This window comes from Poecilia latipinna, unplaced genomic scaffold (assembly GCF_001443285.1).
Source record: "Poecilia latipinna isolate Pla-1442-1.1 unplaced genomic scaffold, P_latipinna-1.0 Scaffold1807, whole genome shotgun sequence".
In the NCBI taxonomy this organism is placed as follows: Eukaryota; Metazoa; Chordata; class Actinopteri; order Cyprinodontiformes; family Poeciliidae; genus Poecilia; species Poecilia latipinna.
In genome coordinates, this window is record NW_015114423.1 from 65,336 (window position 1) to 78,254 (window position 12,919).

General features: G+C 40.2%; 1 protein-coding gene across 1 annotated transcript in view; it reads left to right on the top strand.

Annotated features, from left to right (window-relative positions):
* Nucleotides 1-12,697, top strand: part of LOC106934444 (receptor-type tyrosine-protein phosphatase zeta-like) — a gene marked incomplete at its 5' end in the record, with an annotated part of 61,874 nt that extends 49,177 nt beyond the window's left edge. Inside the window, 14 exons of the mRNA XM_015014342.1 lie at nucleotides 45-141; nucleotides 1,233-1,315; nucleotides 2,179-2,313; nucleotides 2,458-2,592; nucleotides 5,460-5,623; nucleotides 5,700-5,835; nucleotides 6,171-6,317; nucleotides 7,581-7,674; nucleotides 7,809-7,882; nucleotides 8,346-8,462; nucleotides 9,349-9,504; nucleotides 9,743-9,885; nucleotides 9,972-10,107; nucleotides 11,945-12,697. Of these exons, the coding sequence (XP_014869828.1) occupies nucleotides 45-141; nucleotides 1,233-1,315; nucleotides 2,179-2,313; nucleotides 2,458-2,592; nucleotides 5,460-5,623; nucleotides 5,700-5,835; nucleotides 6,171-6,317; nucleotides 7,581-7,674; nucleotides 7,809-7,882; nucleotides 8,346-8,462; nucleotides 9,349-9,504; nucleotides 9,743-9,885; nucleotides 9,972-10,107; nucleotides 11,945-12,064 (1,737 nt within the window). The remainder of the gene's footprint in view (nucleotides 1-44; nucleotides 142-1,232; nucleotides 1,316-2,178; nucleotides 2,314-2,457; nucleotides 2,593-5,459; nucleotides 5,624-5,699; nucleotides 5,836-6,170; nucleotides 6,318-7,580; nucleotides 7,675-7,808; nucleotides 7,883-8,345; nucleotides 8,463-9,348; nucleotides 9,505-9,742; nucleotides 9,886-9,971; nucleotides 10,108-11,944) is intronic.
* Between the last annotated feature and the right edge of the window lie 222 nt (nucleotides 12,698-12,919).

Genomic DNA, 12,919 nt, shown 5'->3' on the forward strand with positions numbered 1-12,919 from the left:
TCAGTCTTAGACTTGAATTTTTTTGGTGCTTGTGTTTCTTATAGGATGTGCAGGCTTGCACAGTGGACATGTGGATGACCTCAGACAGCTCCAACCATCCTGACAATAAGACCAAGAACAGATACAACAACATCTTGGCCTGTGAGTCCAAATCAGTTTAGTACTAACTGGTTCTACAGACCTCACAAAGAACAAATGTGGTAAAAACGCGTGTGTGTGTGTGTGTGTGTGTGTGTGTGTGTGTGTGTGTGTGTGTGTGTGTGTGTGTGTGTGTGTGTGTGTGTGTGTGTGTGTATACACATATTTCTCCTGTTTCACGCCTAAGAGCAAAGTGCTCCAGTGCACACTGAAAGTTGTGGTGTGGTGATGTCAACACCATCTCTTTGAAATGCAAATATGGGAACCCGTGGTCATTTACAACAATCTCCACATCCTTGAGATCTTAGTTTTAGACACTCCTGCCATCATCTGTTGGGGCAGCAGCATCAGAACCAAGAACTTAAAAAGGCTCAACAGCCTGATGAGGAAGGATGGTTCTGTTCTGGGGAATGACTGTGGAACCTTTGGAGATGATTATTCAAAGAATTCTTCTTCATAGGATCAAGAAAATTATGGACAACCCTGACCATTCTCTTCATGAGAATGTATTGGAAAGGCAGAGCATCTTGGGTCAGAAGCTTCTTCAGACTGAGTGCAGTACAGACTGATGCAGGAGAACCTTATTGCCAACAGCCATCTCCATGTTCAATAACTCTTTGAAGAATCTAAATTAATAAGTTGCAACAACATTTAATTAATAAAGAATTTTTGAATTTGATAGAGACAAGAGGACAGGGGACTTTAACCCTCCTCTGAGACAAGTTGACTTTGAGGGAAGAATGCATACATAGCTGTCGCTTTGGGCATAAAAGATTGAACAGCCATGGTATCCCAGATTCTCTATAAAATGCTTAAGGTAGCACAGTTATTGGTCACAAAACAATAGACTGGGCAGCCAAATTCTCATAACCCCTTCACCAGTTCTGGTTCATTGTTTCATTGCCAAATATAAATATGCCTTTATTAGACGTTCAACAACTGGTGAGTGACTCCTTTTCAATGTAACAAAGCAAGCTTTCACACTGAGGACTGTGATCACTAAATAGTTAGAGCACAATTTAAAAAATAGAAAGCTTTATGATTTATTTTTCATATTTTTCTGATCCAGTTTTGTTTTCTTCTTTAACCCTCAGACGACCACAGCCGGGTTCAGCTTTCCCCACAAGCCAGCAAAGATGGAAAAACCACCGATTATATCAATGCCAACTATGTGGATGTAAGAAGTTGTTGGTTTCATTTATAGGAAAATTGATTCTACAAGTCGATTTGTAATACATAGAAAACACAGTTTAAACGTGTTGTTAGACAATGTAAATGTATTTAAGTCAAACAAAGTTCTGTTCTGGATCACTGTCATTCACACATTATGAAACTCCATTTAGCAGTAAAAGTTTTTTCATTTTTTTCCGTCTCGCTGTGCTGAGTCTGTATTCCAATAAAGTCTGTTCAGCTACACTTTGGAAACTTTACATCAAGATCTAGAAGAGCATTTTAAAATGAGGGATCCCAAGGCATCATGTCCAACCATGGGACCTTCATGTTTCTCTCCCTGCCTACTTTCCTGTTTGATTACTCAGAATAAAGTAACTAGTACTGCAAAAAAATATTCAAAAATAACAAACCACGGCAGCAGCATAATGTTTCTTACAATGCTCAAAAAACATGCTTTGTTAGGAATCAAGGGAGACCAAACAAGCCCCAATTCCTGTAAAGACAACATGAATCCTCCAGGCCTTTGCATGAAGCCTGTCACACTTTACAGCTTCAGTCTACATCACTGTGAACATGAATCACAAGGTGGTAAAAGTTTTGCTGTTCCAACATCTTTCAGAATGTGATGCAGGAATGTTACTGAAATTATTTTGATGATAAAAGATTAAGAAATTTTACATGAGAAAAGTATCTGAATAGTTTTCATACACTCTGTTGTAGTCGTTCTTATTATAGTCTGAGTGAGAGAATTCTGCCCCTTTTACAGGATGAAAAGTAACTACCAGTAAGTGTGTGATGCACAATGACAGTAAATGTGGGTACGTGTTTTTTTTTTCCATGCTGAAGCAGGTGCTCTGTGTTCTGTAGGGGTATAAGAGGCTGCGGTCATACATTGCTGCTCAGGGTCCTCTGAGGTCCAGTACTGAAGACTTCTGGAGGATGATCTGGGAGCAGAATGCCCACATCATTGTCATGATCACCAACCTGGTAGAAAACGGTCGGGTGAGTAGACGGCTTTGGTCCCACTGGAAGAAATTGAACAAGTCTTCTGTCATACCAACAATAAGGCTAAATCAAACCTGAGACACAAATCAGCATTTTTATCACTTCTGTTTTTGCAGCTCATCTGTTTTTGTGTGTCCTCAGAGAAAATGTGATCAGTACTGGCCAGCAGAAGTGCAGGAGGAATACGGGCCGTACCTGGTGACTGTAAAGAGTACCAAAGTTCAGGCTTACTACACACACAGGACATTCAGTGTGAGGGATACCATCACTAAGAAGGTCAGATGATGGAACTAACTTTCAATTACAAATCTTCATCTAAATATTTCTGAAGCACCAACTCACAACACATCAGAGCATTATTTTCAGTTCAGTGTTCAAATTATCTTGAACAATGAAAGTTTCTGTCTAAGGAAATCAAGCAGAGCATTGAGTCATTGACTTGCAGCATTCACTCCTCCTGGACATAGCGACAATCGTTTGCGTTGTCACTGACTTTACATCAATCCCTCATTCTAGTGAGCAGGCATGTATTGATAGTGGAGAAGAAAAACTCCCCTGTAGCAGGAAGAAACCTCAAGCAGAAGCAGAACCAGATTGTCTTCTCAAGACAATCTGCTCTGTCTTGAGAAGACTTCAAGAATACAGGTGATAAAGATGAGCTCATTTGCCTGGATTAATTTATTTATTTCTCTCATTGCTCATTGACATACCAGAAGCTCAAAATTTAAAGTGGGAAAAAACAAACATCCAGATTCATTTGGAAGGGAGCAAAACTTAGAGAGAAATTCAAAACCCTCCAGCTAACCATCCCCAGATTTTATATCTAGGATTGTTCACTAAAATGAGATAAGGAACAATGCATCCATTTAACAAAAGCCAAGAATGCAGCCACAACACTGAAATCTAACTTCATCAATCACAATGCAGGATGGAGTGTGTTAAAAGCCCATAAAAAATCTACAAATTTCAGCTTGGCATGTTTTCCGGACATCTGTTCTGCTGTCTCAATAATTCAGTTTTAGACTCAATAATGTCAACAGATCATTATTCCACAAGTTATTTTTTTTTGGCCGGGTTCTTTCTGCCAAACATCAGTCCAGCCTTAAGGAGAGACGGCTGCTCAGATTGAACCGAATTATACTGGAGGTTGAAAAGAAATTCTCCTTTCCACAGATATCACATGCATGGTCATTAAGTGGGATTGGTGCAAAGTTAGTTGATTCAACTATCCACTGATGATAAATGCTCCTCTGGCAGAAGGTACAAAGTCTGGGTCTCAATATAGTTGGCTTGGTTTTGTTAGACAACATTTTGGCAGTAAACATAATAAATTGAACTTAACTTCATTATTTTATTACTATAAACATGTTTAAAGATATTTTATAGGCTCCAGTGATCTTTATTTAATAGTACATGGACAGGAAGTAGGGAGGAGAGAGAATGGCCAGAGGCCGGGAATCGAACCCAGGACTGCTGTGTGGAGGACTCTGTGCCCACTGAGCCACCCAGCACACCACAGCTACGATTAAACTGGAATGTCTGTAACTGACTTTAAATCTCTTCATATAAATGGACTGAACTGACTGGATCTGTTTATTTTATCATTCAGATTTATTGTGAATGATGCTCTGCAAAAACTGAATTTAATTTATCAGAGTTCTAGCTGAGCAGTCTGCCATTTTCTGTCCTTCATATATTTGTTACTTTCTCCAATAAACTCTTTACTCATTCGTGTTTCTTCTTTCAAGTACACTGTTCTTAAGAATGTCGGCAGCAACCATTTTACTCAGATCTTCTAGGAATGCTTTTTAACGTGTGTACGTCTCATTCCCTGCTCTTTAAATAAGGGCCACCAGAATAAACAACCTCACTGCAAGCATGTGAATACAATTAATATATGTCAAATAATCAGCAGCATGGTGATTCGGTTTTGTTGGTTTTCTATACCTTGTTAAACTTAATTATAGATTATTTACCATGTAGCAAAATAATTTGACCCGTAACGACTGATTGATGTGGTTAGTGATATTGCACTGCCTTTAATTTGAACAAAACATTTTCTACTTTACAGTTTACTTTACATATTCATTAAAACAACAGTATGTCATTTTCCATTGGATTTGTCCATAAATTCTGCTTCAGTGCTGCAAGTTCCCTCTGATGACTTTTTGCACACCTTTATCATCACACTGGAGGATATTTATCCTCCACTCTAATCACCAGTAATCAAAGGCCAAACTTCATCCATCCGTTTTCCGTACACCTTTGTCCCTTGTGGGGTCAGGAGGGTTGTTGGTGTCTATCTCCAACAAACATTTCAGGGGAGAGGCGGGGTCACTCTGGACAGGTCGCCAGTCTGTCACAGGGCAACACAGAAACAGACAGGACACACAACCATGCACACACACAAACACACCTAGGGAGAATTTGGAGGGACCAATTTACCTGACAGTCATGTTTTTGGACTGTGGGAGGAAGCCAGAGTACCCAGAGAGAACCCACCATGCACAGGGAGAACATGCAAACTCCATGCAGAAAGACTCGGGTCAGGAATCGAACCCAGAACCTTCTTGCTGCAAGGCAACAACTCTACCAACTGCACCACTGTGCAGCCCAAGGCCAAACTTTTCAAACTAATTTGAATAATGGACTGAAGTTAATGTACTGATTGGTAACTAGGATCAGTTGGAATGTAGGCATGATTGAGTTGAAGTGACTTTTTCGTAAACTGCCTTGATTTCTACAGACAAGTGCTGTAGAAATAAACTGAATAGAATACAATTGAAAATGAACAATGCTGAGATGGACTGCTTCACGAAAGCCAGCAAATAGCAATATGCCAAGGTATTTCAGTTTCCAATATGTACAAAAAAATACTCACCAAAGATATTTCATATTTTTTGCTTAATGAGTAAAAGAAGGAATTGTTTGACGTTTAAATGCAATTTCCATTTGCAATTTTCATTTCCAGAGAAAACAACAAAGATTAGACATCAAAATGCAAACATATCTTGTTAAAAAACTGAACATGTCATGCAGTTGTCCTAATGTTTTACAACTTAAGGTGCCAGAAGTTTTCTACTTTTGAAAGAATATTGTTATTTTTGAAGTTAATGAGTTCATCCTGTATTTTCCTCCTGCAGAGCTCAAAGAAGGGATGGAGCAACGAGCGAACAGTGGAACAGTTCCAGTTCACCCAGTGGCCTGACATGGGTGTCCCAGAGTTGTCTCTGCCGCTTCTCAGCTTCATTCGCAAGTCATCCAGAGCCAACACAGACAACATGGGCCCAGTGGTGGTGCACTGCAGGTCACATGAGGCTTCCTTGTCGTCTTCACCTGATCTGATGCTGGAAGTGTCTCTGACTGCTTGTTTTGCTGTGCAGTGCTGGGGTTGGCCGGACGGGCACGTACATTGTCCTGGACAGCATGCTGAAACGGATAACACACGAAGGAACCGTCGACATTCCTGGCTTCTTGAAGCACATCCGGACACAAAGAAACTTCCTGGTTCAGACTGAGGTCAGAGTTCAACTTGCTACTTAAACACATGCAGGATTTCATACTGATAATGCAACAGAGATGAGTATGTGTCTCCTTTCTGCAGAAATAAAGCTTTTTTTTTCTTTCTGAAATCATTTATATCAGTCAATTTCACAACATGTCATCCAAAAGTCATTTCAGTATAAAAACTACTGAAATTACTTACACAGATTTTTTTTTGATTTTTTATTTCTGCACTCGTCTCCATTCAATACAATAAAAGTAGCAAGGTTGTCTGTTAGGTTTGCTTTAAAAAATACACAAGTAGAGGTTTTATTATAAACTGTAACAATATACTGTTCCTCCCTGTACAGGAACAGTATATTTTTATCCATGATGCTTTGGTAGAGGCCATCTTATGTGGGAACACTGAAGTGCTGGCAGCCCACCTTCACAGTTATGTGGATGAGCTGCTGACTCCAGGACCATCTGGGAGGACTCGCCTGGACAAACAGTTCAAGGTGAGCTGACACATTCATACAAAATTAATGGAGATTAGGGTGATGGTAGAAGGTCTTCCAAAGTCAGACTTGGAGGTCATCATCAAAAATAAATCTTCAAAATACCAGAGAAACATGCAAAAACCTGCTCAGCAGTTATAACAAGGGTTTGATAGATTTTGATATCAGTGACAATTTTTTTAATAATTACTGATGAGGATCATAAGAATGATTCTCTTTCTATGTACCTTTTAAAGGTTTTATTGGCTCTAGTGGCCTTTAGTTGACAGTGAATTGACAGGAGAGACGGTAATGAGAGAAGGGAGAAGACATGTGGCAAAGGTCACCAGGCCAGGAATCGAACCTGCGACGGCCACGTCGAGGACTAAGATCTGCTCCGTTGAGGCAAATCCACACATTGATTTATTCTAAGCATCTGTTCAGTGCTTGGTTCGATTCAGAGTTACCTGGGGACATCATAATGTAGAGCTGTGTATGATCTGCATAGTTAAAGTAACTAATCTTTTGGAACCCTAAATCAGCTGATTTATCAATCTTATCAATCTACCTTGACCTGACCTACTGACCTCTGTTGCTCTGCTGTGAAAGGCTTGACTGACAGACTCACCCACCAGGTCACGTCTGCATGTTTGTAGTTTATAATACTAGTTGTTGACAACTCAGTGACTTTCTTGCTATACTTAACATTTCAGACAAAAAAATCTTTATCAGCCAAAATCAAAATCAGCATGTCAGACTTTGTAAAGATCTGTACTTGGTGATCGGTGCACCGCTTCTACTGTTATAACTTGAGCTAGCTGGAGCATACAAGTAATGAATAACTGCTGTCATAGGGCTGAACCTGCATGTGACTTCTGTCCACTTTGAAGAAACCATATCTACTGAAAGAAAGACATCCCTGTTCTTTAAGTAAAATTCTAACCAGTTAAGTACTGGACCAGAGTCCTACCCAACTCTCCAGTCACTTTAATAACAAACAGTGTCAAATGCTGTGCTGAGGAAGTCCAACAGAACCAGCACTGTTGGCTGTCAGTGGGGAGTTGATGAGGGAGGGGTCAGGATAGACAAACTAATTGTGCTCAGATTCATGTGTCCTCATACTTTCAAACATGCATTTCTTCTGTGCAAATGTACTCGTGGATTTAAATACTCTTTATTTTGATAAGAAATCTGCACGAGTCTTTGTATATCAGGCTCCATTTTTTGATTATCATTAGTTAGGACAGCAGAACCTAAAGGTTAGCCGTTTTCTGTTCTCCACAGCTGGTGTGTCACAATGAAGTGAACCAGAGTGATTTCTCCATCGCTCTGCAGGACAACAACTCCAGCAAGAACAGGGACTGCTCTGTGATACCTGGTGAGACTGCCTCATGGTAACACCATGAACTGCTGGAACACCACATCAGTCTCAGTCACACATTTAAATCTTTCCACTTCAGCTCCTGTTCACATGATCCACAGAGTAATTAACCTCATCTCTTCTCTCTGTAGCTGAGAGGTCACGAGTGCGTCTGTCTACAACAGCTGGAGAGACGGCCGACTACATCAATGCCTCATTCATCACTGTAAGACCAGCAAATCTCTGTTGTTACTAAATCTTAGCCAGAATCATATGAGAGGATGAAGATGTGTTTCATGACGGTTCCCATAGCAATTGAATCTCTCTTTTCATTAACACACAGGCGAAGGAGCCTGTTGACGGCTTCGTTACTGTTCTTTAAAGTCAGCCTTCAATGTTTGTGCATCAGTGTGTAATGGCCTGGACCGATTGCTGTTACATTAGCATAAATGTTTCATCAGCATATTCCTCCTAATGAATCAAGCTATAAAAACTTTTCCTCTCTATGAGAAACTGCAGATGAAAGCAGTGGTTAGGTTGTTTTTTATCCTCAGGGAAGCACAGGGCCTTCATGCTTCACAGGTTTATTTGTTCTGTGATGTCATTGAGGGATCAAATGGTCTTCCAGTAATTTCTTGAACTATTTGGAGCTTTGATCTCCTGTATAACGGTATGGCTTTGTTTTGCAGGGCTATAGACTAAACAGAGAGTTCATCATTACCCAGAATCCCCTGCCTGGCACCATAAAGGACTTTTGGAGAATGATATGGGATCACAATACCCAGGTCATCATCTCACTGCCTGGGGTAAGCAAAATCGATTCATTTCAAATGGTATTTGAAATGAATCGATTGAAATTAATTTCAAACGATTCATTTCAAACCTGGAGCCCACACTGAAAGGTTTCAGCTGTGGGCTCCAGGACAAAACACTTCCCTTCATTTTATCAGAAAAATAACAATTTTTGGTACAACTTCATTGTCATATTTGACACATTATTCTATACCCCTCCCATTTATTTCAACTCAGACTGAGACTTTCTGGACCAGGTAGCACATTGTTATTGTCTAGCTTCCTGTTCTGAGCTAGTCAGAGTGACACCTGCTGGGGTCTTCTGCTCCTGCAGCCCACCTGCTTCAAGGTTCCACTTTCTGTACATTAAGAGTTCATTCACAGCGTCCTTCATCCATTGGTTGGAACCAGCTTCTGTTGTCTTTATATCTTTGTAAACCAGCCTGGCCATTATACTCTGACCTCAGCAGGACATTTCTTCCCACATAGATGCCACTCCCAGGATATTTTCTCTTTTTCAGATGAACAACAGATACTGACAACCGGAACCTGCTGGGTCAAAGTGGCTTAGATCCCACGTTGTCCTCATTCTGATGCTCACTTTGAACTTAACCAATCTTCAACTCAGTGCTGAGTTGAAGATTCAACACTGGTTGATTCTCTACTTATGTCCACAACTGAACAGCTGATCCTAGCTTTGAGTGTACATGACAATAATTGATCTCCTACTTTTTGTTGTCTGATAATGTACAGTCATTTTCATTCAAAGAACTGTTAAAGATTGTTCCCATCTCCAGGAGAGCCACGCCCTCCCTCCTCCCTCCTCTGCTCTGGGATATTTCCTGGAGCAAAGCTCAGCTGTCAGTTAGCATTAGCCTTTCCCTGTCTTTCTGTCAACAGACTGCAGAGGAGGCGGAGCTCTGTGCCCTGTGTCCTGGCAATGATCAATCCATCAGCTTCAACATGTTCACTGTGACCCAAAGGAGTGAGGCCCACATCTGTCTGTCCAATGAGGACATGCTGGTGGTCCGGGAATACACCCTGTCTGCTGCAAAGGTTAGCCTAGCTTCTTTTGCACCATGATGTTCTTAATAATAGCAGACAGTGTGTGTTGCAAACAAGTGTTATATAAGCCACTAAAACATCTGAGGCTTCCTAATTTCACTTCAGCACATAAATAAACTATTATTGTGATCTTACAACACAAAAGTATCACTGAAGCTGTTCTTACAACTCAAAGACTTTGTGTGCAGAAGGCATCTGGTTGGTATGTCAACTCTTCTCTTCTGGACAGGATGACTTTGTTCTTGAGGTGAAGCATTTCCTCGCCCCCTGCTGGCCGAACCCTGACAGCCCCATCAGCAACACCTTTGAGCTCATCAGCCTGGTGAATGAAGAGAGGGCGAGCAGAGACTGTCCCACCGTGGTCCATGATGAGTAAGACCCTGTCCAGCCCGTTAGCATACTTTTTGGATGTTCTTTTTCCAAAAGGTTTTACCAGTCCTGTTTTTTTTCTCCTGCAGTGTGGGCGGAGTCACGGCAGGAACATTCTGTGCTCTGTCGTCCCTAAAGCAGCAGCTGGAGGCTGAAGGTTCGGCTGATGTGTTCCAAGCAGCCAGACTGACAAACCTTTTGAGACCAGGAGTCTTCAGTGATGTTGTAAGTCTCACAGCCAGTTTATTACAGATCTGTTTGTTGCACTTTTTAGTCCAACATTTGAGTTGAGGATAAATGCAGTTCAACTCATTTGCAAACACATCTTAATACATTTAATTGGAATGTTGATGATGAATTATTGTTTTTTACAGCAAATGAAAATTACAAATTTAGTCTCTCAGAAAATTACAGTATTACACCAGACCAATAAAAAGGAATGTGAGCTTAATGAACAGTATGTCCATGTACTGCACAGTGTCTGCACTCAGCTTCTGGCCGGACTCGTTTTGCATAAATTATTTCATTCAAAAGGACAGAGGAGACCAGCCTGTGGTTCTGACGAGGTTGCTTCGGTAATTTAATCTTCATCCTGACCCAAGGATTCTGTACTGGTCAAGGCCAGGCCAATTTGTTGGTGTTACCATGGTAATTGAAGCAGATGTTATCCTTATTGGCAGTGAGGACAGGTACCAAAATAAAATAAAATCATCATCTCCATACAGCTGGTCAGGTGAGGGAAGCATTAAGTGCTCTAGGATTTCCTGGTAGATGGTTGCATTGACTGTGGACTTCAGAAAACCCAGTGGACCAGAACCAGTACATGACATGGCACCCAGATCACCAGTGGCTTCTGTTCCTCTCCACTCTTCCTCCAAACTCTAGGATCTTGATGTGCAACTGCAATTCAAATGTGTTAACTGAAAAGGATCGTGACAGTTCTAGCTCATGTTGGGTGTTTGGTGGCGTTTGATGCTCCAGCATCAGTTCACACCGTCTAAATTTAAACCAAACACATTTGTTTTCAATTTAATTACATTTCAAGTCAGTGTATTTGTATAACACCAACAGAATAATAAGAAGTTCTGGACATGTTTTTCCAAAGAACTAAAACAAAAAGGAAAATTCAATCCAGTCATACAAACAGATTCTAAGTCAAGTACATAACCTCCCATCTGATCCTGGTTATCAAGCAATGCATCAAGTTCAATTTATCATTCATGTCAGTTTAAAAGTTTCTATCTAAGGAAATCCAGCAGATTGCATTTAGTCATTGACTTACAGCATTCACTCCACCTGGACAAACAGTGACAGCGCAAAGGAAAAGTCTGCTTTAACAGGAAGAGACATTCAGCAGAACAGAACCAGAACCAGAACTAGAACCTGGCTCAGTGCCATCTGGGGGCTAAAGAAGTCAAAATTTTGCTACACAATTGTCTCAGGGCTAAAGTTATCGCTGTTGTTAGGGCACAGATTTCAATCAACTGTTACTTTCCACTCAATATTCCATTTCTAGAAACTTGGATACAGCATTCCGAGTCGCTGGCTTCTTCAGCAATATCTTTTTCAATTCGGTTCAGTTTGATTGAGAAATGCTTTATTAACCCAACAGGAATATTAAATGTTGACTGATACCATATGGTTTTCTTCAAAGAAGCTTATTTTACAGAGGATTTCAGTGACTCTCCTTGACAACTGTCAAGTCAGCAGTCTGACCCATGGCATCAGACCATTCCTGTAATTGCTGTAATAATATTCAAATGTTATAAAAATGTTTTTACTTTCAGCTGCTGTAATCCAGAATCATCAATACTAACAGAAATAAACACCTGAAAGGAACTTTTCAATGATATTCTGATTCACTGATGAAAATCTTTCAGTTCATCTGTATAACAGCCTATTAAAGCCCCCTCACCGAAAAGCTGGCTAAACCTCGGATTGAGTCTGTTACTGTGAACCAAATAAAGTAAAATTTAGCTCCGAGTTGATGCTACCTGGGTTTATCTTACATGTGTGTTAAGCAGAAAAGTAGCAAGAAACTGAGTGGAGTGTGTTTTTGCAGGAGCACTACCAGTTCCTGTACAAAGCCATGCTGAGCATCATCGGAACACAGGAAGCAGAGAAAACCGTCCTGTTCTCTGACAATGGAACCACCACTGACAGCCTTGAATCTCTTGTGTAAAAAGTCCTGATAGAATAAGTTGTTCTTTATGTTCTTCAAGCACCAATAGAATCTCTTGACAGAATTTATTCAGGCAGATTCTTAACAGCTTTGCTGAATTTGGACTCTTTCTGCTTTTATATTGTGTGCCTTTTGTTTTCCTTCTGTTGTAGTTCAAACTTTGTTACTTTTTATACATTAACTGTCCAAGGTTTTAATGTACCAACCTGAAAATTTGTACTAAACTCTTTCTAAACATTGTATTTATTGGCACTGTGCCTAAAGAGGGAAGCTGCAACTTTTCACATCAAATGTTTTCCATGGCTCTGCCACTGGAATCTATTCTGTGAATACCACTGCAACAGTAGCTACAGTGCTAAACAAGATGAGGATGTGGAATAATAAAACGTTCGAATGTAAATAATATGGTAATCACTTTGATGGACCAAATTTCTATTTATACTTCTAGATTCTATATTTTTAGTGCAAATAAATGCTTTGATTCTGTTTAGCTGAAGATGATTAATAATTTTATACTCAGTTTTGTGACAAACTAAATGTGTTGCATGTGATTACTGCCTACGTAGATCTTTAGTTGGATGTGAAACACTGCTGGAGTCTTACATTGGGAATTAAAGGGATAAAGTGAAAGAACTGCAAACTAAAAATCTGTTGGTTCATTAAAGTGTTGCTATGTAAGCTTGCAAGCTGCAATTACTGAAAGAAGATAGTTTCTATTAAAACCATTTGTGTGTGTGCGTGTATAAACATACATCTATAACACACAGAAGTTACCAGAAGGTATCCCTAGTGCTTCACCGTTTCCACACGTCATGTTGCCATCATGTCTAAAAGTAGGACCCAAATGCAGACAAT